The 26836-nt window shown below is 46.7% G+C and overlaps 1 protein-coding gene across 1 annotated transcript in view; it reads right to left on the bottom strand.

Moving 5' to 3' along the window:
• The window catches only part of BLTP2 (bridge-like lipid transfer protein family member 2), a 604102-nt gene extending 585856 nt beyond the window's left edge, over window positions 1-18246 (bottom strand). The window contains exon 1 of the mRNA XM_086955158.1: window positions 18073-18246. Within this exon, the coding sequence (XP_086811284.1) occupies window positions 18073-18140 (68 nt within the window). The 5' untranslated portion in view covers window positions 18141-18246. The remainder of the gene's footprint in view (window positions 1-18072) is intronic.
• Window positions 18247-26836: the final 8590 nt, after the last annotated feature.

Raw genomic sequence — 26836 nt, 5'->3', positions numbered from 1 at the left:
GGGTGAATGAGGGTGAGGGAGGGTGAGGGGTTGAGGGTGAGTGGGGGTGAGTGAGGGTGAGGGGTTGAAGGTGAGTGAGGGTGAAGGTGAGTGAGGGTGAGTGTGGGTGAGTGTGGGTGAGTGTGGGTGAGTGTGGGTGAGGGATTGAGGGTGAGGGGTTGAGGGTGGGTGAGGGGTTGAGGGTGAGTGAGGGTGAGGGTGAGTGAGGGTGAGGGGTTGAGGGTGAGGGGTTGAGGGTGAGTGGGGGTGAGTGAGGGTGAGGGGTTGAGGGTGAGTGAGGGTGAGGGGTTGCCCAAGATGCCCATTTGCTACAAATACGAGGATGCTTCAAGGCTTCGGGGGAAGTTTACTTCACTAGAACCAAGGATGAATGAGCAGTTACAGATCAAAACCATTAGCTCTTAACAACGATGGCCGAAGTACTGACCTGTAGGCCCTGGTCCAACGTTGCACGTAAAGGTCCTATTTGTTTACTTACTGAAACACCGGGAAGGACCAAAATGCCAACATGCAGCAGATACTCTATTAGAAAAAAAGTCACTGCACATACGGGCAGGCTGGCACGAGCTGAATTTAAAGAGTGCTTGGATGTAGCAATCGGGGCGGGGGGTCAGGCTAGTGAAGATGGCTAAAGTGGGATGAAATGTGGAGGGGGGGTGCGTAAATACTCAATCGCAGCATGTGCAGGAATGTGCCGGAGGACCAAAATAACACTGTTCACAAAGGAAGCAGCTGCTCTGCCCCATCTACCCTCCCTCCTCAGTTTGTTAGCACGCCATCAGCATCCACATATCTGAACAGACAGCTCCCTATCCAGAGGGCATTAGGCAGTTATATAAGTTATCATGTTATTAAAGCCCGAGTGGCCTCAGATGGCAGTAGCAACAAGACGGACGGACGGAAGAGAGGGGAGGGGGGAGGAGAAATGCGACACGGAGGGAAGGGGAGGGGGCGGAGCGGGTTAAATTATACAAACAAAAAACAAGCCTTTCACCGTAACACGGCGGGCAGGGGAAGGGGCGGGCAGGGGAGGGGGCGGAGAGGGGAGAGGTGCGACACGGCAGGCAGGCAGGGGAGGAGAGTAGAAGGAGGAGGGGGGAGGAGCTGTATGTGTGAGTGCTTCCGAACAGGACAGGAGGCTTGTAGGAGTCTGAGGGAGCATGTAGACAGCACAGGGCCGAAAGGAGACGTGCATGTATGTGTTTTTAAGAGCAGTAAGTGTCAAATGAAACAAGCAGCATGTGCATGCCGGTAGGGGCATGCAACATACGTGTGCATATAATGGTAGGTTCAGAGATAAAGAGGTATCAATTCAGACGAGAAACGACTGCATGTGTGGACAGTGAGAGTAGAGACAGACAGGCAAACAGAAATGTGTATGTGTGTGTCTATTTAGTAGCAGACAGATGTAACAGAACAGGCACGTGTGCGTGTACAGGGACCACGGATAGACACGCTGCCCGTGTTTGTGTGATGGGGCAGACTCAACAGAGAGGCCACGCGTGTGTGCTGACAGGAAGCAGTTGATATAGGCATGTGCGCGTATACATAGTCGGGAAAATGTGTGTGTGTGTACACGCGCGCGCAGAAAAGGGGCAGCGTGAGAGACATGCAGCATCTGTGCCTTGGAGTGGAGACAGGCATCACAAACAACCAAACAGAAATGTAAAAATGTGCGCGAGACAAGAGTGCACATATGCGTATCGGTGCAGGCAGCGAAAGTGTACACTTGTGAGCAGTAGGGGCTTGTTTGTAACTTTCAGGGGCGACAGAAGTAAGACACGCAAACAGAGAGTACATATGTGCACGGAGAAGAGACAGACAAGGATGAATCTGGACAGACAGCACGGACTTCGGTGCAGTGCCATGTGCTATACAGAGCAGCCAATTGTGCGTATGGGGTGCACACGGGTGTGCGTCTGTATGTAGAACTGTGGGAAAGTAAGGGGCATAAACTGGCGGCAATTATGCGTGGGTAGAGAAGGACAACTCGGAGGAGAGGAGGCAAGGTGAAAGCAGTGTCTGTCTATAGGGGGAGATATGTAAGAGGGCAGAAAGGCAACAGTAAGGTACGAGGAGGCATGCAGCTAGTGTGTTTTGGGGTCAATAACACCAACGGGGGAGACGCAACAGCGGCAGATTGACAGTATATATGTATATCAGTAGGGGAGATGGATTTCGTGACCTGGTCAGTGAAATCTTTATCTGGCCTGGGGACTGTATGTCGGATGAGGGAGGCAGTTTTGGAAGTTGTAAGTGGCACTGACCTGTGAGTACTTCAAACGATGGAAAGGAGACGGTTTGAAGCTAAATGTGTGCTCGGACGCCATTTGACTACCTACCTCTTTTGAAAGGATCGGAGACACGGCGGGTAAAATAAACAAAAAAAAAAGAAGCCGGAGGGAAGAGAGGGGAGGGGGGAGGAGAAATGCGACACGGCGGGAAGGGGAGGGGGCGGAGCGGGTAAACAAAGACGGACGTGCACGCGCTTTTAAGCTCAATGCGCATGCGCATTGAGCTTAAAAGTCACGGGCACTGCAAGGAATCGCCACGATTCCTTGCAGTGTGGATAAAGAGTAGATAAGTCGCAATACTCTCGCCTTGCTCGATGCGCATGCGCATCGACAGGCGAGACCTAAAAATGAAAAAATTAATAAAAATGATTAATATATCTGTGGGTTTGATGTGACTCTTTTGATGGTTGCTCCGATGTCCTGTGTGCATCCCTGGATCCTTGTATAGGGCCATATATAAAAAAGGTATTGGCAGGGTTTTCTCTTGTTCTTACTTATTGCCAGTTTAAGATCTTGACCCATGCATACAAGACCCTACACAACTGTGGACCCCCCTACTTAAACCACCACCTTAACTTCCACCAGACACCTCTGCCGGCGTCCCGTTCTCCAACCCTCACCCTCCACCCCCACATCCGAGTAGCAGATAGCGAGGTAACTCCTTCTCTTACCTAGCAGTGAAGACATGGAACCGGCTACCCTTTGATCTTCAAACCTCCCTATCTCTTCCAGAAGTCCCTAAAGACCTGGGAATTCAGCAAATTAACTGGACCCTGCCGGCACCAGGATATCCCACAGGTGACAAGGAGCACTCTGCAAATATACTGATTGATTGAAAGGTGTTATATAAATTTGGCATGTCAGATATGTATAGGGAAAATAACAAAGGGGCAAAGATACAACCTTGTTTTAATTTGTTTGCCACTTGAGTATGTGTTGTACACTCATCATTTGTTCCCATTAGAACACACAATCAAGTACATAAATGAAGGTTAATTTAAGTTTGTATAGCTTTTCCCAAAGAGTTGCTCAGATGAAATTAACATAAGCAATCCATCATTTTATTTCTTTACACTCCAAATCTCACATCAGTGCGTTATTGATTGTTGCGCAAGATAAACAAAATTCAACATGCTCAACAGGAACGGATAATTTTCTGTCACCCAATTTTCCAACTGTAGCAGTATAACTTTCATAAATACTTTTCCCCTGCATCAAGTAAACCAACTGATCGATAATCAAAAGAGCCAGCCCTATCGCCTTTTTTACAAAGCGAGATGATATCACTACTTTTCCAAGTATCTGGTGGTGAACATCACAATAAGGCAGAAAAGCAACTTAAAAAGTATTGCCCTTAAAAAAGACAGACTTTAAAATAATAACAGGAATACTATAAGGACCCTGTGCACAGGTTTTTTTCATATCTTATTTTTGCAAACATTTCAACTGGAGCTAACTCAATAGTAAACAATACAGTCTTATAACTGTTTCAATTCAAGGCAAGTCTGGGAATTTCAGGTACTAAAATGTTGTATTCCGGGATTTGTACTTGTTTTCCACGTAACCAAGGGCTACAAATCCCAACATGCAAGTGTTGCTAGCAAAAATGCCAGAACTGTCTGAAGGAGCTACGCATTACATTTTTTGGACGCTATATTTTTCAATTTTTTTATTTACAGGAACAGCAGCGGTGCAAGGTTTTCTAATACAACACAAGCAGATGGAAAAAAATGTGAGTAACAATGCATTTGAGCGTGTGTGACTGTGTGAAAGTGAGTCTCTGAAGCAAAGTATGAGTTGTGTGTGTGAGAAAATGTATGGGTGTGTATGAGAGAATGTGTCTGAGTGAGGGAGTGCGTGTCTGAGAAAGAGAGAGAGAAAGGTTAGAGATTGTGACTAAGTGTATACAAGTGTTAACGGGAAAGTATATGAGAGCATGTGAGTGTTCGAGCCCTTCAGGATTTAAATATTGGCATGTTGGTTAGGGTAAGATACCCGTGGCATATGGGGGGGGGGGGGGGGGAGGACATTCCTGTTGGCAAAATGCAATCCCTAATATAGCGGAGGTAACTCATGAAATATGCGGGCACCCATGGCGAAATACTGAGAGGGTACCAATGGTTTTGGGCATATATGGAAAAATGCAGCACTTCTATTCTGAAGGTGATTTGGACATATGGGAGCACCCATGGCAAAACAGCATAACTGCCATAATGTATTTAACACTAAGCACAGTGTGGGGGGGAAGGACACCCCATGACAAATGGAGTTGTACCAGTGAGAAACATATTTGCATGGCCAACTGGAAGATAACTTTGATATTCGGTGGCACCTGTGGCAAAATTGGAATAAAATGGAGTCAGCTCGAGGGGTGGATTAGACTTCAATGGCATGCCATGAAAATACTTGATTATTTTTAAAATAGCGCCCTTTCAAATCCTACAGCTTTTTAGCAAAATGTGAGAATGAATTGTATTATAAAATGCACAGTTTGATCCCACCTTTGGGAACTTTACTGATGAACCCTCCAAGAAAAAATTTAGCTCATTCGCTTTGTTAGCTCACTAGGATTAAACCTCTCACTGCTTTCAAATATCACAGTAGTAGGGGGGGATACCTTTACTCATCATACAAAAAGTGACAATTGTCTGGGAATTCCGGTCCCTTGGGGTCCCGCCCCGGAACTGCTGTAGGGGATCACTCGTTCCTGGGGGTGTGATAATATGGGGCAGATCCATGTGGGATGTCTCAGCGAGCCAAAACCTATGGCGCCCCTGTGACCACGAAGTGATGTAGAGGTGTAAGCCTCTTTTTGGTGTGCTTAGAATACATATAAGGCGATCTGAAGCGCCTAAACAGCAACCAGAAGCAGGTCTACAGAAACATTCCGTATCAATATGAAGAGATAAAGCCCCTCATCAAAAGGATCCCGTTGGCAGGCAGCAAGGCAACTATCGATAGATATTCTCCAAGCCCAACACCACCGGTATTGGACAAGAATGCTCAACAGGAGGCTCCTAAAGATGGGGGTTGCAACGCTAAAGGTTTTCACAAGGAACTCTGCCATCAAATGGAAGTGCTCACTCTCAAGGATTGGCCCCGTCTGGTATCCACGATTAAGGTGGATAGCAGCGACAGTGATGACTTGAGTAACATCAGACATGCTGGAAGCAATTTCTTCTACATGGAAAAGGGTGAAGAATTTATAGTTCCTCCTAACTTGTACGTCTATGAAAATATGGGTTTTATGGAGGAAGCAGCTCCCGAGGCAATCGTCGTGTAACAGCCAGGCACAAGCTCTAATGCTGGTGATGCTTTGATGGACCTCTGCGACTCTTGCGATTTCAGAGCAGACGCAGAGTGGGGTAAAAATGCAGAGGTAAGTAAAAATTTTGTAGACATTTAATGTGTGTAATACTATATTTTATTTTTTAACTAATGCATTGTCTCTCTTTCTTCTTTTGAACTGTAGAAAGCATCACCAAAAAGAACTGGCGGAGAGGGGCAGCCGTCAAAACTTAATGACGTAAATGTTTACTGTTAGTGGTACTTAAAACAGACAATGTTCCACATGCCAAAACAACAAGGCTTGCAAGAAATGTGCCTTTATGAGCATTGATTTTGAAAAGGAAACTCCAGGCGTTCTCTAGAATGCCATATTGTCTGTTAAGATTTTTCAGTGGCTGTTGTACACACCTGTGTCAAATGTGACTATTACAGCCTTTGTTGCGGACATAAAATTAAGGCTCCTCAGCAGGCGGCTCAGGAGTGCCTGTGCAACTCATAAAGATCAGGAACAATCTGGCATATATGTAGATTGTTAGACCTGTACAAGATGTATAAACTGTGGTGTATGGTTTGTCCAAGGAAAAGAAATATGTCCATCCTGATATGATTAAGATCTTGTCATCGGCACTCAAAGAGGTCAGATACCCTGGCAAACCATGCTCAAATCTTAGTGGTATGCCGGGGTTGTAAACGTATTTTGATAGAAAGATGATAGAAAGACTGGTAGAAAGGCATATGTGTAATATGTATTTTAAAAATAGAGGAATTGGGTCTTTAGACCAGAGAAGACTGTTTTAAAAAAATGACATTAATATTTAATGTTACATGGTTATTTAGAACAACACCAGAATGTCACTGAGGAAGCTGTCTATGTGTGACGCCTTGGTTACGTATGTGATGCCTGAGCTGGAAGGTCCTCTAGAGCCAATGAGTGTATATCTGCAAAAATTGGCAATGCCAATTTGACCTGTACCATAATAATGTAAAGTATGCTCTGTTTTGCTAATATTCTTTAAATTTAATAAAATATCCGTACACAAAACATGCGTCTTTCATTTCATGGGCTCTAGCAGATGATAATATGTCGGGGGCAAGGTTAAGAACGCTTTATTATGGTACAAGAGGGGTTGGAAGCTTTGGAAGCACCAAAGCCATTTAGTCATAAATGACCCAGTAAATAGAACCCTGGTGAAGGCTTGGTTATCTAGGGAGGAGGTGTATTCCACAAACTCCACAAACCAGCTAGGGGTTGTTTTAAGAGGAGGCGGACCATCTTTTATGGGCAAATAGATTGTCAATGGCAATCGAAAATAATCAGTCTTCAAGATTTAGCAAAACATAACGGAGCTCGATATATTTTAACAGTCATAGATGTATTGTTCAAGTACACCTTTGCAGAAGTGCAAAACAATCAAAGTGAAACTGGCGTCACAGAGGTTTTTCAAACCATCTTTGAGAAAGGTCGAACCCCTCAAAAACAACAAACCGAAAAGAATTCTTAAACAAATAGTTTCAAAAAATTATTAAAGCAGCACTATTCATCATTTTGAAACGAACACGGAGGTTAAAGCAGATGTTGTAGAATGTTTTAACAGTACTTTAAAACGTAAGATATGGAAATATTTCACGCCGACAACACATACAAATACGTCGCCGTTCTACAGGCTTTTATAGATGTTTATAATGCCAGTTATCACAGAACCATCAAAACATTGCATGTAGAGGTAAAGCCAAGTAATTTGTTAATGGTCTGGAGAACAGTGTTCAGGAGCCACTTCGCTACAAGGGTGAAGAAACCTTTTTTTTCTTAAAAGGATGATCATATTAGGTTTTCAAAGCTGAAAGAGGTGTTTACGAAGGGGTAACAGCAGACTTTTACCGACTACATATTTATAGTGGAAAGTGTGAAGCTTAAAGAGGGTTGATATATTTACAGGTTAAAGGACTATGATGGGGAAATGGTGCCGGGCGTCCTTTACAAATAGGAGTTACAAAAGGTACTGGACGATCCCCACAAGGTGTATAGGGTTGAAAAGTTTCTGAAAAGGAAGGTTAACGGTGCTTACAGACAGGCATTTGTCAAATGGAGGGGATGACCCAAGACATTTAACAGTTGGGTGCTGGCTAGCTCCCTGCGTGAGTTCAGAACGTGTGTATATGTATCCTAGATGTGCTTCCCAATGAGGAGTCCCTAAAATGTAGATTCAGTAATAGTGCAAGTTTAGTCAGGCAAGGGTCTCCAGCATACACGCCAGAAGGAGCTCTGTTCATCACAGAGGCAAAGGTCCAGTATAAGCATGGGCGGATTTCGCGGATCCACGAATTTGCAGATTTGCGTTTTCGCGGATCCGCAAAATCCGCGAATTTGCGGATTTTGCGGACTTTTTTTTAAATGGGGCGATGCAAAGGCCTCTATCCAGCATCACAGCTGATTTTCGACTGTAGATTTGGGAAGAAGGCACACCTGCCCAGCCTCGACGACGCTCACGATTGTTTTTGGGCTGATGAATGAGTCACTGAATTTGAGCTTCAACTAGTTCCAGCGACCATGTGTGTGTTACTATGCAATCGCCCCGAAGGGCGCAGGGGTCCCTTGAGTGAGCTGCCCATCTCATCCATCATCCTATAACTATTTTAGGATGGCGCCGGCAAGCTGCCAGCGCCATCCTAAAATAGTTACTAAATTAGCTTCATCAGGAAGCACTAATAGATAAAATAAAGCAGGTGCTCGAGCACCAGCTTTATTTTATCTATTAGTGCTTCCTGTTGAAGTTTACTGAAGCTAACTTAGTAACTATTTTAGGATGGCTCTGGCAGCTTGCCGGCGCCATCCTAAAATAGTTACAACTTCAAGCTTGAAGGCTTGAACTTTTGCCCCCCAAATCCGCCGCTCGCGGATTCGCGGATTTTCGGTAAATTTGCGGATTGACCGAAAATCTGCGAAATCCGCGAGCGGAACGGATTTTCCGCTCACGCTTAGTCCCGTATCAATACCTTGTGTCCGGACAGAATCCCTTCTTTTCACAGTATGAATGAATGAATGAATGAAACATAATTTATAACGCGCAAACTTTGCCCAATGTGTAGTCTTAACTGTGTGTCTAACATTGTACCCTATTAAATCCCATTCGGGACGGAAATGCAACCGGATTTAAGGATCTTCACACATTGAGTACAGCCCTGAAGAAGTCCTTGCCTTGTGGTTGGTTCTGTGACGTCTGTTGTCGCCAAGCGCATGAACAAGCAACCCCAAGATGGAGCGGGCTTGTGTACAAGCCACGCACAAGTGCTAAAAGGAAGTGGCGGTCTTCAAAGAGCAGGGGGCCGCCAAATCCCTATTAAAAAAAAGAAAAGATACTCTTCTGAAAAGGCTCACAAAAGAAGAACCCCTAGAAGGAAGACAGATTTGAAGAAGAGAACAGCCTCTAAAGTAAATATTTTTTAAAGAGCGCGTAACCTGAACCATAGCCTTTGTGCATTGCACATCGAGCGAATGCACCAAATCTGTTTTAGACTTGTTTACTCTAAAACCCACGCACGCCAGCATCAAAAGCAGTTTTTTAATGGAAGTGTCGCCTCTAGCTGCTTTGACGTCATTGGCGCTGATAAGAGATATTTGTGTCAGGATCCACAAATATGTATTTGGATCTCAACAACACTCTGCTGCATACTGTATATAAAATCATAAAAGCTGGCTGTACCAACATAGCAGCAGCTGTTCAAGTAGCAACGATCGCTTACCCCATCACAACAATGTTTAATCAGGTGGACATCACTCTCGGCGATCGCCCCATCACGCAGAGAGATAACATGTATGCCTACATGGAGAGTATTCTAAATTACAGTAGTGATGCCCTTGACATGCAGCTTTCAGAAGTTCACTTCTACAAGGAAACATACTCCCAGTTTGAAGACAAGGAACTGGATGGTGATAGTCAAGGTTTTGTAAAAAGATAATGATTCAACACGGGCAGTCAACAGTTTGACCTGCTAGGGTGCATAAATTCAGACCTCTTCTTCCAAGATAAACTGCTTGTCAACGATAGTGATCTTAAGATCAAACTTAACCGCAATAAGGATTCGTTCTGTCTCATCAGCGAGGTGATGTGTCAGTCCCTTACAACTGCCCAGGGGAGGTGAAGCGTTGGTTCCTTACAGGAAAGGAGGTAATGAGTCGGTTTCTTACTGCATGGGGAGGTGATGCGTAGGTTTCTTACTGCGCCTCCCAACAATGCAACAGATCTGGCACCTTGGTGCGATGCGTGATGATCCGGTACAATGCGTGGGTTCTTGCAGCGGCACAGCAGGGCTTGCGTCAGAATGGGTCTTCGGAAATCGGTGCACTCGATGCAGCGTGCAGAGATTTTTCGAGCCGCTGGCAGGTGCTACATTGTTTTTTGGGCGATGCGTCGGAAACAGGTACGGAAGCGTCATGCTTCGAGTCGTTGCGTTACTTTTCCTCTTCCAACAGCTAGAACAACCTCCAGATGCCCAGAACAGCTACAGGCACCTCTTGGAAAGTCCCAACTCCCAGCAAAGAAGTTCAGGGAAGCTGGGGGGCGGGGGGGAGTCTTTGTGTCCCCGAGACTTCAGAACAGGAGGCAAGCTCTGCTTCAAGCCCTTGGAGACCTTCCTCAAGCAGGGGACACAGCACACAGCAAAGTCCTTTTCCTTTCCTTGGAAGAAGCAGACACTGCAGGCCAACCCCAGACAGCACACAGCAAATGGACAGTACTTCTCCTCAGTTTCTCCAGCTCTTCTCCTTGGTATAGGTTCCTCTTGATACCCAGAAGTAATCTAAAAGTCTGGAGTCTGGGTCCCTCTTTTTAGGTCTCGTGACCTATCAATGCGCATGCGCATTGATAGAGAAGCGAGACTATAGGGCTTTAAACAAACTTTAACTAACTCGGCGATTTGGTGCTGTGCCCGTGGCTTTTAGGTCAATGCGCAAGCGCATTGACCTAAAATGCGCGTGCACATCACCAAATCGCAGTCTGTTCCCTCAGCCGCACTCCAGGCCCCTGCTGCTTTCACACCCTCTCCCCGCTCCGCCCCCTCCCCTGCCCGCCGTGTCGCATTTCTCCTCCCCCCTCCCCTTCTCTGCCTTCCCTCCGTCTTGTTTTTTTTTTACCCGCTCCGCCCCCTCCCCTGCCCGCCGTGTCGCATTTCTCCTCCCCCCCCCCTTCTCAGACTGTGATCGCCTAGCACCCATCACATCGGGTAAGAAACGCCACCAGTGTGGACTGACCTCAACTTTTCTTAAATGTGATCTCTCGCTACACAAAGCATCATGTGCGCTCCGAGGTCAAGGTGCATTTGACCAGTATCTGAAATATACTTAGAGATTTTCTATTACGACGTTGATTAATTCTTGTAATTTGCCTTCGAGGCGGTTGTATACTACTCTACAAATATTGTGTAAAACTCAAGTGAAATGAGTGAGGTTTTTTCTGAATGGTGACCAATCACATTTTGAGAGCACATAGCAAAGACAAAGCTGGTATCTGAGAACTGTGCATAGAGTTTGCAAAAGACTTAGACATGGCCCGAGCGGGACCTGGTAGCCATTACCTCCCATCAGCATGAATGTTTATGAGAATGTTTACTGTGTGCTCTGTGCGTTTTCCGAAGTGGCTTTACGTGCGCAGCTTGCCTGCAGGTGGCCCTCTCTATCCCCTTTTCATGTGCTGCTCGTTGTTTAAATGGAACCTGATCCGCGCGGAGGATTGTGTGCCACTGCTAAGCGTCTCCATTACCCAAGATGAGAAGACATAATCCATACATGCTGGGGTGTGGGAATCCTAGCCGAGCAGTCTCCCGCCCTGCCTTTTGTTAAAAAAAAACTGCTTAGCAGTTCATTAAAAAGTCTCTCTTGTTTTGGTTTCCGCCGTCTATGCCTCAGATGTTTGGCAACAAAGGTCGATTTGTGCAAAAAAGCTTGGCTTATTGGGAATGCTGTTGTGCTTTGTTCTCTCGCCGTACATATTTTTAATTGTGTGTATATCTTTTCAAGAAAGCAGCGCTAATGGGGCCACGCTGCTTTTGATTTTCACGCAGTGAAAGTGTCATTTCTGGTCTTGTGTGAATGGGATACATTGAGGAGTTGACTTAACTGCAGGAGACTTTCATTTCAAAGAGCTCCATCCATGCAGTTTCTGTCAAGGGCCTGACAAAAGGATTTTTTCGTTTCACACTTGCTCCACGTGGCTCGATATTTGAATGTTAATTTATTTTTAAACTTTTCGTGTGCACTAAAAGGTTACATTTACAAACACTTCAAAACACAGAAAACGTTGTGTAAACAGTGCCTTATTCAAACCAAGTCCAATCTGGAACAAATATCTTGAATCATCTAGCTATGGGTGAACGTGCTGAAATCTTCCCCAAATCTGAAAAATGTTGAAATGGTAGACATTTTTTTTCTCAGTTTCCACTGACATTTCCAGTAGAGCCAAAATCGTCCCAAAATCGTCCCATGCTCTCTCGAAAACGTGTGTGTGACGAAAAAATAACTGTAAGTCTTTGATAGTCTCTTGAATCTTATTTTTGCCAATCACTAACTTGGTTACAGAGGGACAACTCATTTTAGTATCCTTGCATATGAATTGCAGCAAACATTAGGCCCAATCAAGAGGGATTCCTGTGTTTAGAAAAGTGGGAGCTAGAATTTCTCATTTTGCACTTTTATCCTTTAATGGCGAATTATATAACTTTCTTTTTGTGTTTTATGAAAAAGAATCAGTGGCTAAGTTTGCTTCAAATTGTGGCTATGTGAAAGCTGAGATTCTGAATCAGTGCCAAGCTGTATACCCAACATGTAATGGATGCATCCTTACCCCGCTCCATGCCATTACTTCTGTATTTGTGTATTGACTCTTGTTTTATTTAGCGCTGGTTTCATCTTATGACTTCAAAGCACTCTTTAGTTAGTACCATGTAGACACTGGAAATTCAAATGAAGCCATGAAATACCCCAAGGCATCTTATAACTGTCACAAATATTACAATATGAAATTCGCCAGGAGGTTGACGGTATTACATACATATGTCAAAAGTTGTTAATGTTTTTTCTACAACAGGTTTTTTAACACTGTAGTGGATTTGTTTTTCTAACCGTGGTCTGCCTGAGACGGATGTCTATAAACAATAGAAGTCAGTAAAGCTTTTAAGGAGGTTCTGTGTTGCTGTTTGTCATTGCCTATATAGTTGCTAAATGTCGTTCAATGATTTTTAGGTCTCGTGACCTATCAATGTGCATGCGCATTGATAGAGAAGCGAGACTATAGGGCTTTAAACAAACTTTAACTAACTGGGCGATTTGGTGCTGTGCCCGTGGCTTTTAGGTCAATGCGCAAGCGCATTGACCTAAAATGCGCGTGCACATCACCAAATCGCCGTCTGTTCCCTCAGCCGCACTCCACCACATCCACCACACCCACCACCACCACATCCACCACCACCACATCCACCACCACATCCACCACCACATCCACCACCACATCCACCACCACTTCCACCACCACCGCATGCACCACCACCACCTAATCCACCACCACCACATCCACCACCACCGCATCCACCACCACCACCGCATCCACCACCACCACATCCACCACCACCCCCACATCCACCACCTCATCCACCACCGCATCCACCACCGCATCCACCACCACATCCACCATCACTTCTACCACCACATCCACCACCACATCCACCACATCCACCACCACTTTCACCACATCCACCACCACCACCACATCCACCACCACATCCACCACATCCACCACCACATCCACCACCACATCCACCACCACCCCCACATCCACCCCATCACCACCACATCCACCATCACCACCACCACCACATCCACCACCACATCCACCACCACCATATCCCCTAGATCCACCACCACCACATCTATATGTGTGTGTGTGTGTGTGTGTAGGTGCAAATACAATGTTCTTGAATTTTCGTCACAATAAAATACACTGAACATAATCTTCACAAAAGTTATTTACAAACGTTTAAGCTATTGCCATTATAAATTACAATACATTTTATTTAAGTATTAATTATTTACAAAATTATAAGCCATTGTTATTTGTAATATCAATACATCTAAGTCACGTAAATACAACACACATTGCATTACAAATGCTATAGGTGTCACATTTGCGAAAGTTAAAACTATTGACATTGTAACTGACAAAGCTATTAATTTTGCTATTTTCAAAACCAACACATAAATAAAAAAAGTGTCATTTACAATACCAATCGCTCAAACTTTCCTAATGCGAGACCTATTGCATTTCCAATGCTTGTTATAATACAAAATCCTTTGTTCTCTGAAAAAAACAGAAGCTCTTTGCCCAGCCAAAACCACTTCTGTCCTCTCTGGTGCAGCTTCCTGGCAGGAGGTGGAGACAGTATTGTCCTTGGCAGACCAAGCCCATTCAGGTGTGAAAGAAATCTCCTCCCCCTACTCTGTCTATTCAGCCCTGCCCTGACTCACCCTGGAAAGGCAGGGCACACCTCATCCACCCCTCCCACCCCACCAAGTGGATATCTGAACAGAATGCACATCCCCAGGCCCTGTTACTCCAAAGCCAGACAGTCAATACACAACTTAGCAGAGACACACTGGATGGTTAGGCAAGAAAATACCTACTTTCTAAAAGTGGTATTTTCAAACCCAGAATGTAAAAATCACCCTCATTAAAAGATGCATCTTAACGTGCTGAGTTCAGGCATATCAAACCTTTATTATCCTATCTTGTTTCCATGTGCACTAATGCTCATAAGATTTTATGAGCAAACTCCCCATTCTATTCTATGGGACAGATAGCCTTGCAATAGTGAAAAACGAAATAGCCAGCCTTTCACTATCAGGACATGCCACACACATCAGGGCATGTCCTACCTTTCACACACACTGCCCCCTGACCACAGGGGTACCTTGGCCCATCTTATGGGTGACTCACATGTAAGAAAAGGGAAGGTTAGGGCTGGCAAATGAGTGCACTTGCCTGGTTGCCATGGCATTACCAAACTGCGCACAGACACTGTAGTGGCAGGTCTGAGTTACATTTACAGGCTGCTTATGAGGGTGACACAATCAGTGCTGACGGCCTACTAGCAGCATTTGAATTACAGGCCCTGGGCACACAAAGTGCATTGTACTAGGGACTGACTAGTATATCAAATAGCCAATCATGGAATCACTAAACCATAACAACAATTTACAGAGAGCACTTGCACTTTGGCAAAGTGCCCAAAGCATTTAGACCAGCAAAATCGAAGTCCAACACACAGCAACAACACTGAAGGCAAAGGCAAAAATATAGGGGAAACTAATGCCAATGATGCCAGGTCACACACCTGGCAACAGGGTCTTTTTGATGAGGGGGCTGCATCTCTTCATATTGATAAGGTAATCTTTCTGTAGACCGGCTCCTGTACAAGGTCCTTAAGAGCACCTTTATATGTATTCTAAGCACCTCAAAAAGAGACGCACATCTCTACATCGGATCTCGGTCGAAGGGGCTCCATGGGTTCTGGTTCGCTAAGACATCCCAAATAGACCCGCCCCTACATGATCCCACACCCCCGGGACACACAACCCCCTACGTGCCGAGGCAGGACCCCAAGAGACTGGAAGTCCTAGTTAATAAGGACACCACTTTTAGGGCAGGAAAGCTGTCACTTTTGGATTATTAGTAAAGGTATACCTTCCTACTACTAAGTATGTTGGAGTTCTGGTGTCAGCTCAACATAATGTGATTTTGGGAAAATCTTTAATCTCCCTACCTAAAATAAGAATGAATTCTAACGTGTGCAATGTAACTGGAATCATGTAAATCGCTCAAATGTCTTTGAGCCGAGATCACCCTACATAAAACTACAAAAACAATAATAAAGATTCTGGGATGTGGGACACTTTTCTTGGGAGTGACTGGGCCTTACTGTGATCCCAAACAGACTCTGCTGTCCAATATCAAAAATGAGGTCTTATGGCCTGGGCCCCACCAACAACTTTGTGAACCTGGCTCCCGTGCATGTGTTAATGGACGGAAATTGCAAACACAACAGGTGATGGACCGAATGTGGATCAATGTCACACACTCACCCCAGTCCGAAGATCTGGGCCCAAATCCATCGTCAAGCTAGCCGGGCTGATGAGAGGTGTTACCTCGAAACCGGTCCGGTCCTCGGATGCTTGATTCCGTTCTGGGAAGGACATGGCTTTTGTAGTTCGGACTGGACTGTTCCCATGGGGCACAGGGTCAGAGCTGATTTGCATATCGCCATTGTCTAACCCAGGGTGGTGTGGAGTGCAAAAAAACGATGGATTTGGGCCCAGATCTTTGGACTGGGTTGAGTGTATGACATTGATCCACATTCGGTCCATCACCTGTTGTGTTTGCATATTCCGCCCTAAGTGCGCTGGGGATGCCCAGACGTGGGTCCCAGGCACTCCACACCACTGGAGTCAAGCTAGCCGGGCTGATGAGAGGTGTTACCTCGAAACCGGTCCGGTCCTCGGATGCTTGATTCCGTTCTGGGAAGGACATGGCTTTTGTAGTTCGGACTGGCCTGTTTCCATGGGGCACAGGGTCAGAGCTGATTTGCATATCGCCATTGTCTAACCCAGGGTGGTGTGGAGTGCAAAAAAACGATGGATTTGGGCCCAGATCTTTGGACTGGGTTGAGTGTGTGACATTGATCCACATTCGGTCCATCACCTGTTGTGTTTGCATATTCCGCCCTAAGTGCGCTGGGGATGCCCAGACGTGGGTCCCAGGCACTCCACACCACTGGAGTCAAGCTAGCCGGGCTGATGAGAGGTGTTACCTCGAAACCGGTCCGGTCCTCGGATGCTTGATTCCGTTCTGGGAAGGACATGGCTTTTGTAGTTCGGACTGGACTGTTCCCATGGGGCACAGGGTCAGAGCTGATTTGCATATCGCCATTGTCTAACCCAGGGTGGTGTGGAGTGCAAAAAAACGATGGATTTGGGCCCAGATCTTTGGACTGGGTTGAGTGTGTGACATTGATCCACATTCGGTCCATCACCTGTTGTGTTTGCATGTGTTAATGGACGGCACACACCCTCACATCTTTATGTTCCCCTGCAGGATTCATAATCCTGGAGCCAGGCCTGCATCAATATCTGAATGTATCAGCTGTATCTTTTTTTGCCCCCCAGACATTTTCGCGTCTCTGGTATCTTATGTAAAACTGTCCGTCACTAAAGGGAAATGTGCTCTAACTGATAAGGCAGTAAGTAACAAAGCTTGTACATAATTTGCATGTCATGAGTACAGTACTTTTACATTGGATTGCACATGTATACATGATAAAGCTAACATACCTTCAAATGTAGCTTCTTTCTCCCCCCACATGGTCAATTCCCTTAAATTGCTCTGTTAACCCCCAGAAATATTAGCGTAGGTAAAAATCCAATAGGACTATCATTAGCCTGAAACTGTATTTAAGAGAATACACGCACCTGTGACTTCCACAAAGACTGAACATCACACAGATTTAAATCCGACAAATAAAGTTCTCACCATATGTCTCCAAATGTTCATCAAGTAAAATGCCATTAAAACAAGCACTGGCAAAGCCAATAGGTCTGACAAGCATTTTAAAGCCTGCAGCAATGAAAAACAACAATAAAACAACTATTGATTTCCTTATAAATGATTGTAAAGCGTGATGATTAGGGATATGAGATGTAAAATATTCTGGAGGAGATGGTCCAGCCCTACAAGGCCTCTCGCTCTCTTCGCTCCGACCACCAACATCTCCTTCAGGTTGGCAGGGTGAAAAAGGCAAGAACTGGTGGCAGAAGGTTTTCAATAAATGTGGCCTCCTTGTGGAACTCATTGCCCCTACAACTGCGCGCGGAAGCCAGCCTTCTCAGGTTCAGTAAACTTTTAAAAACCTTTTTGTTCTCCGCTTAATCCCTGGATTCTTTTAGTAGTGTTATGTTCTGATAAGCGCTGTGATGCCTACTGGTAACCAGGCGCTATACAAAACTCAGAATAATAATAATAATAATAAAATGGTCCCTCATGCAGGGTAACGCAAGCACTCTAGTGGGCGGAATAATACATCAAACCAACACAAGCATACAACGAAAGAGGAATACTGGTTTGGGTGGAGTCAAAGCCCACGCTATGTTTATTTTAAAGAACTGATAACAGTAGGTGAACCGATAGCTGCACTGTCAACCCAAGTCTTACAAAAGTTTTAATCACCCTAACAAATTTACAGTGCACATAGGAAAAATGCAGTTGTAGAACGATGCATCCTGACAGAGCACACTACAGACGAAACATTTATGGTCCTTTATACTATCACTTCCCCCGGGCGAACAATCACTCTCCCTGAATCACAAACCCTATCATTAAGTATCACATGATTTCTTCCTGCAAATCCATACTGTCCCATCTCTAGTCCTTTTCAGACCACGCCCCTTCCTCACCGTCCAATAAGCAGCGCGCTCAGAACCGCCAACAGCAGCACTAGGAACCCGGCGGCCAGCGCCGACATTTCTGCCCGGGGTAAGGGGAGGGAGCCCGGGAAGGGCTGGCAGCTAACCGCGCGGAAGCAGCAGAAACATTCGGGAACCGGACAACCTGTCAACGACCCGCAAAGTCTACCCAATCAAAACCGGCCTCAGACAGTACACCAATCCTAGGCGAGCGAAGAGAGTTCACGACACAGAAACTCACCAATTAGGGGCCGCAGAGTCCTAACCATATTGACCAACCAGGAACCTGCGTAGAACCACAAACGAAGGCGTAGAAATGGGACAGGTGAATTAAAAGCTTGCTGGCGTGATGAACTACCTAGTGAGCATAAAAAAGCATCCATTTTTAGAAGCTAACTGCGCCTACAGCCGAATTAGTAGTTTTTAGAGATGGTGATTAATAGATCTTATAAAGCGTGAGAACGGAGGTTTCTTTGCAGAATATCCACAGTACTCTAAAGTGTGATTAGTTCTCGTGATTGCAGGGCTCTCAAATTTCCCAAATCCACAGCGTGATCGAGCGGTTGCAGTCTAGAGTTTTTCCTGTGCTATCTGGGGCATGTAGCCCCCTAATTTAATAAGAAGACAAACTGAGCAATACCTCTTAGATAAGACCTTTAACTTTGTTACACGCGAAATCTAGAGTTTAAGCTCCGCCCACTTAAATGTAACCCCCCCTTTTCAAACCCTCCTTAAAATTATTACAATATTTATTTATTTTAACAAAAAAGGATGCATATACATGGTTACTTGTGTCTTTACATACCACTTGTTGCCACAGTCTTGCAGTTTAGTAGCAACATTAGCAGGGGCTCTCCTAACAATTCTACTCAGAGCTTCTGAGAATTGTACAGCTCCGGACCACCACCTCTTCCCAGGCCTTCAAAACGGACCTCAAAGTTCTCCTCCTCCAAAGACACCTCCAAAAGTAATTTCCCACCCTCTCTATTATCTGAAGGAAGACCTCCCATTATTGAAAATTCTATTCTCCATGACTATGGAAGTGTCATAGATGAACGCCTCCTCAGCGCCCGCCATCGCCATCCCGGACGGATACAAGATCACCCGGAGGGACCGCGTCAACCAGACGGAAGGAGGCATCGCCATCGTCCACAAGAACACCATCCGCATCACAACCAACACCAACGACACCCTCACAGCCGCCGAACACCTTCACTTCCAGATCCACACCGACCCCAAGACCACCCTCAGAGGCACCCTCATCTACAGACCCCCGGGACCACGCACACAATTCAGCGAAGACATCGCCGACTTCATCAGCCCGCACGCCCTCCCCTCCGCTGACTACATCCTCCTCGGGGACCTCAACTTCCACCTGGAGAACAACAACGACCGCAACACCACCACCCTGCTGGACAATCTCGCCAACCTCGGACTCAAGCAGCTGGTGACCACCCCTACCCACTACGCCGCCACACGCTTGACCCCGTCTTCTCCTCCAGCAAGGACATCTCCTTCAGCCACGCCACCGGACTTCACTGGACGGACCACAGCTGCGTCCACTTCAGCTTCAGAAGGAACACGATCCACCACCACCACCACCAGCAACAGGTTCCACGCAGAAGCTGGAACAAGATCGCAGCCGACCAGCTCGCCGCATCCCTGAGCCAGAACCCTCCCGCCAGCTCAGCGAACCCCAACCAAGCCGCCAACAACCTCACGAGGTGGATCAGCAACTGCGCAGACGACCTCGCCCCACTGAGGACCCCTCCCAGCAGACGCGGCAGCAAGAAAGCACCCTGGTTCACCGATGAACTCAAGAGCTCCAAGAAGAACTGCCGAGCCCTCGAGAAAGCCTGGCGTAGAGACCCGACACCAGACAACATGACCACCCTCAAGCTCGCCATTTGAAAACACCACCAACTGATCCACACCACCAAGAAAACAGCATTCAAGAAACGACTGGACAACAACGCCCACAACAGCAAGGAACTCTTCAACATCGACAAAGAGCTCTCCAACCCCAGCGCCGGAAACAACGACATCACCTCATCGCAAGACCTCTGCAACTCACTCGCCTCGTACTTCCACAGCAAGATCGCAGACATACACAACAGCTTCAGCACACAGCCGACGCACCCTACGACCGCACCAGCGCCACCTACCGCCACACTCCGCTCCTGGACCCCGATCAACACCGAAGAGACCATACGCACGATGAACTCCATCCACTCCGGATCTCCAACCGACCCCTGCCCTCACCACGTCTTCAACAAGGCCGACTCCGTCATCACACCCCATCTCCGGGACATCATCAACGCCTCCTTCGACACTGCAACCTTCCCGGAGAGCTGGAAGCATGCCGAACTCAGCGCCCTCCTGAAGAAACCATCAGCCGACCCCACCGGCCTCAAAAACTACCGCCCCATCTCGCTCCTCCCGTTCCCTGCCAAAGTCATCGAGAAGACCGTCAACAGACAGCTGGCCGCCTTCCTCGAGACGAATGGATCCCTCGACCTCTTGCAGTCCCGCTTCCGGGCCAGCCACAGTACTGAGACTGCACTCATCGCAGCCACTGACGAAAATTGAGCCCTGCTCGACAACGGTGAAACAGCGGTCCTCATCCTCCTGGACCTCTCCGCGGTGTTTGACACTGTCTGCCACCGCACCATAGTGCAGTGCCTCAGCAACGTCGGAATCCAAGAGAAGGCACTGGAATGGATCGTCTCCTTCCTCGCCGGAAGGACACAGAGAGTCCGCCTCCCCCGTTCAGATCAGAAGCCATCGAAGTCATCTGCGGCGTACCACAAAGGTCATCACTCAGCCTCACCCTCTTCAACATCTACATGAGCCCCTTGCGGCCACGCACGCCAACACAACCTCAACTTCATCTCCTACGCACGACGACACCCAGCTGATCCTCTCCCTCACCAACGACCCGCCACCGCCAGAACCAACCTACACGAAGGGATGAAAGACGTAGCCGAGTGGATGATGAACAGCCGCCTGAAACTAAACTCAGATAAGACGGAAGTCCTCATCCTGGGATCGTCGCCATCCGCCTGGGACGACTCCTGGTGGCCCCCTGCCCTGGGCAGCGCACCCAAACCAACGGACCACGCACGCAACCTGGGCTTTATCCTGGACTCCTCCCTCTCCATGACCAGACAAGTCAACGCCGTCTCCTTGTCATGCTTCAACATCCTACGCATGCTACGGAAGATCTTCCGGTGGATCCCCACCGAAACCAGGAAGACGGTCACCCAAGCCCTCGTCACCAGCCGACTGGACTACGGCAACGCCCTCTATGCCGGAACCACTGCAAAGCTCCAGAAAAGACTCCAGCGGATTCAGAACGCCTCAGCACGACTCATCCTGGACATCCCCTGACACAGCCACATCTCCGCACACCTAAGAAACCTGCACTGGCTCCCTGTCAACAAGAGAATCACGTTCCGACTCCTCACCCACACACACAAAGCTCTCCACAACCAAGGCCCAAGATACCTCAACGACCGCCTTAACTTCTACACTCCCACCCGCCAGCTACGATCGACCAGCCACGCCCTCACCGCCGTCCCCCGCATCCGAAGAGCCACAACGGGAGGAAGATCCTTCTCCTACCTGGCTGCCAAGATGTCGAACTCCCTCCCCACCCACCTCCGCCTGACCCAAGACCACCTCGCCTTCAGGAAGCAACTCAAAACCTGGCTGTTCGAGCAGTAGCGGACCCCCCATCCCCAAGCGCCTTGAGACCCTCTGGATGAGTAGCGCGCTATACAAATGCTTTGATTGATTGATTTCCCAGTGTGTTCTTGTGGTTGGAGTGTTTGCCATTTATTGCAGTATTATCCATGTACCTGTGTTTGGTACTCTTTTGTAACATGCACACGCCCCTTTTCTCTTGTAACACACTGTTTGCTACCTCTCACATTTTGTTTTCTTTTGACACTTGCACAAGTGCCACCATTGCCTACGTAACGTTTGCTCTTGTGCCTGAGTGTCTAGCATATATTGCAGTATTATACCTCTAATTGTACTTTGTTTTCTTTTGTAACCTGCACACTTGTCACTTTTTCCTCCTGTAATGCACTGTTTGCTACCTCATGTATTTTGTTTGCTCACAATTGTCTCTTTTACCTCATGTAACTTAACGTCTGCTTTTGTAATTTGTTCACTTGTAATTTTCTCCTCATGTATCATTACTGTTCCTATTGTGAAGCGCTCTGACGCCTTCGGGTAAAGTCCGCGCTATATAAAAACGCATAAATAAATAAATAACTATTCAATTTACCATTCAGACCATCTCTTCCGTCAGAACTTACCAGCCTCCCCTTCAAGTGGCACCCTCATTCAAGAATCGAATCCCTATTCCCCTTATCAGTCCAGACACTCATATCACCAAAACAGTTGCGTCGGAGCTGCAATGTATGCTCCATAACTGCAGATCTGCAACCAAACACAAACTGGAAATCTCTGGCACTATCACCCACCACAATCGCGACATGCTCTTTCTCACTGAGACCTGGTTTAATGACTCCTGTCACACTTCATTTGATCTTTTCATACCTACTGACTACTCTATCCTCAGAAACGACAGAACAGACAAGATCGGAGGAGGTGTTGAGATTATCTTCAGAATCTCCCTCCAAATCAAAGCCTTTCCCACCATCCTCTTTCGCACTTTTGAATGCCTTTCCCTAGAACTCCAAGTTCATCAGGGCTCACCCTTCAGGTTCCATGCCATCTACCACCCGCCTGGTAATTGCTCTTCCTTCGTGCAGGAACTCATCGACTTCATTAGTGACCAATATTCACAAAGTGACAAGCAGATCTTCCTAGGTGATTTCAATCTCCATTGAGGCTCTGTGAAAGACTCGGCTGCCAACAAGCTTGCAACCTTTCTATCAGCTAATGATCGTGTCCAACACTGCTCGGAAATTACACACGCCAAGGGCTCAATTCTGGACCTTGTTATTTCTAAATCAGACCAGCTTACCACTGCTCCCCCCCATCCATGTAGACTGGTCAAACCATTTCCTTATTCCCTTCCGTTTTCACCTCTCGCACATTATAACTCTCGGCCAACCTAAAAGAGCCTCAACTTGGTTCTGCACAAAAAACATTGATCTTAGGACTCTATGTGATTCTGCTATGCGCTCACTTCCTAGTCTAGACCCCAATATGGATGTCAACGATCTCACTCGCCATTGCCTCTCAATCCTTGCACTCGAAATCAACAAGGTTGCTCCACTCCAAGGCAAAAGGAAAAGACCCACTCCATCAGCTCCTTGGTTCAATAAAGCTCTCTATGATGAAAGTAAAAACCATAGAATCTTGGAGAAACATTGGAGACAATCTTCATCCACCTCCAACCTCTCTCTTTTCGTTCAGCACGATCCAAATACCACAAGCACATCTTCCAGGAAAAAACATCACATATCAGATCCCTCCTCGATTCAGATAAAAACAGACCCAAAAAAACTTTTCGACCTCATCAAAAACCCAAATTGTTCTTCCCAAACCATCAAACCTGAGGATGCTTCAAAGACAGCAACTGAGTTCTCTATATTCTTTGATCAAAAGGTAAAATCTCTGTTGGAACAGGTCACCCACCCCACCCCCATTGAGGAGCGAAAATCCTTAGTCACTTGGCAGAACTTTGCCGCCACCTAGGAAGATGATCTCCTCAAATGCATCCTCGAAACCAAACCCTCCAACCATTCTTCTGACCCCATACCCAGTGTCATCGCTATTGATTTCTATACCAACACTCTCTCCTACTGGACCAGGCTAGTTAATCTCCTCGACATGTTCCAGTCTGGCTTCATTCAAAACTGCGCGCACTGAAACAGCCCTGCTGCGAGCGATCGATGATGCGCTGCATATTCTCGATTCAGGGGAATCGTGCCTTCTGATTCTTCTTGACCTCTCTTCAGCCTTTGACACTGTTAATCACAACACCCTCCTTAACACTCTTAAACAGAGAATGGGCGTGGAAGGCACAGTACTCAAATGGTTTGCCTCATTCCTCTCAGAGAGATCCCAAATGATCAAGATTGCGAACAGCCTCTCGTCTCCACTGGTGGTTGGTCAAGGCTTCCCTCAAGGTTCTATTCTTGCTCCCACTCTGTTTAATCTCTATCTGGAACCACTGGGGAACCTCCTAAGCAAAACTAGAATCCTCTACCATCTCTATGCGGATGAAACCCAAATCTACCTGAGAGTGTCTTCCTCTCATGATCTCTCCCTACTCAACTCTACTCTGAATTCCTCCTCTTATCTAGCTCTCTTTCCTTGCCTCCTGTTCAATTCTGGATGGATCAGTTGAATTTACTAATTGTTTACTGCGCTAAATCCTTAGGTGTCATACTTGACAAAATACTCAACGTAATTTCACACATCAACTCCATTGCCAAGAGCGCACGTTATCAGCTGCGCCTTCCATGGGGGATTTGTCGGTTCTTCCCGGAGAATGACCTAAAAACCTTGGTCCAATCGCTAGTTCTCTCTAGACTGGATTATTGTAATTCTCTTCTGCCTGGCCTTCCCAAGTCTCACATCTCCCCCCTCAAATCCGTCTTCCATTCAGCAGCTCGCTTCATTTCAGGGTCCAAACGAAGTGACCACATCACTTCTATCCTGTCTTTTCTCCGATGGCTTCCCATCGAGGCCAGAGCTGTCTACAAAACGGCGTACATCACCCACAAAGCTGTGCACTCTTCCTCCCCTCACTATCTGGTGAATAAACTGAAATTATCTGGAGGCTCAAGACCTTCTCGGAATGCGGAAAAGTTCCTGCTTGAGCCCCCCTCCTTCAAATGAGAAAAAATGATGGCGTAATCGTTCTCAGGTAATGCGGTGAGAATCTGGAACTCGCTTCCTCCTTTGCTCTTTGCCATCACCTCCATCCAGATCTTCAAGGCGGACCTAAAATCTCTTCTATTCCAAAGACACTTGCAGAACTAATTCCCTCCTTCTCAGACCCCGCCAGGAAGTTCTTTAGTCATTGTAAATTTGTCATATATATTTATATTTATTTTTGTACATTCTGTGCTTGCTGTGTTTGATATTGTGTTCCTTTTGCCTGCGTTGTTGTGATTCTATGGCCTGCTATTTTTCGCCAGGAAGTTCTTTAGTCATTGTAAATTTGTCATATATATTTTTGTTTGTACATTCTGTGCTTGTTGTGTTTGATATTGTGTTCCTTTTGCCTGCATTGTTTTGATTCTATGGCCTGCTATTTTTGTTTGTTCCATTTTGTAACAGTTCTCTCATGTAACGTAACTGGTTCTATTGTACAATGCTCTGACACCTTCGGGTAAAGTCAGCGCTTTATAAAAATGCATTAAATAAATAAATAAATTGTTTTGTATTGTGTCGCAATGAGTATGAAGTAGCGCTTACTACCCCTATGAAGGGCAATGAAGCGCTTGCCTACATAAGTACTTTAGAAAACAAAGCTAGCTCTAGCAGGATAGATCAAAAGCATTAGCTAGCCAACCATAACACTTGAATTGTTATCGGTTGGATTATTATCATACAGCTAAAGTACCTTCATCAATTTTTATAACCATGATATCACTTTTCTGCACACCCTGTGTCATATAATAGATAACACTGATTGATGGGTTAATTACCCATACAGGTATCAAAAAAATTATCAAGGAAGTCATCATGTATCTTAAATACTGCACAATGTTTGCCAAAACATAGTATTTCCAATAAATGAAGGTCATTCAAAATTTTCGATCTTTGAACCATCCAAAGATAGTCCGCTCAAACAGCTTAGCCAAGTTCTCCAGGTCAATACGTGATGTGCTGCACCAGTCAAGATTTTTCCTTTGAATTCTGGGACTTGTAGTCTTGTTTATTTCTTTATTAAACAGACCTACATGTTGCAGAATTCAAAGAAAAAAGTCTGGACTTGAGCAGTACAGCACGCATGAACCTGGGAAACATAGGTGACCTAGTTCTAGGACACCCCCGCGCCGCACGGCCACCAGCTGCTGCGTGTGCCCCCCCTGCCTGACTGCCTCGCTGCCGCCGCGTGACCACGCCACCTGCCTTCGAGCGGCGTGGTCCGTGCTCGCCTGTCCTGCCCCTGTTGTTTTTTGCTGCTTAAATTGTTTTGTCCTTCTGTATTGCCTGTTACTTAGTTTTTGCTGCTTAAATTGTTGTTGTCCTTCTGTATTGCCCGTTACTTAGTTTTTGGCTTTCCTTCCTGTATTGCCCGCTTTGCTGCCCTTCGTCCTCCCTCCCCGCTTCCCGCCACCGGCGCTAACCCCGCCCCTTTTGCCTTCTGTACCCTCCCCGCTCCCGCCTCCCAGCTGCTCCGCCCCCCCGCGCACTTCGCCATATATGGCGACCGTGCGAACGCGCAGCGGTCACGCGCAGAGGGCGCGCCGATTGTGCGCCAAAGGTAAGCCCGTCCGCGCCTGGACCGCGCCCAGTGCCAGGACCCCTGGACCCCACCGACGGAAGACGACCCGACAGTCCTACGACGCCGCAACACTCATCGCACTCAACACCGGCCGAATCCCGGGATGCTACCGAGCCACCCCGAGACGCACCCACGGACCCTTCAGCTGCCACGCCTGCAAGTTCACCTGCATCCGGACCTGCCCGGCACCAGCACCTGCCAAGCTGAACACCAGCAGCAACCACCTCAAGTGCATCCTGCTCAACACCCGCTCCGTCCACAGACACGCCATCGAACTCTGGAACCTCCTAGACGACACAGCCCCTGATGTTG

This window comes from Lissotriton vulgaris, chromosome 2_1 (assembly GCF_964263255.1).
Source record: "Lissotriton vulgaris chromosome 2_1, aLisVul1.2, whole genome shotgun sequence".
Lineage (NCBI taxonomy): Eukaryota > Metazoa > Chordata > Amphibia > Caudata > Salamandridae > Lissotriton > Lissotriton vulgaris.
The sequence above is the reverse complement of the archived record's forward strand: the minus strand, read 5'-3'. Positions and strand labels throughout refer to the sequence as shown.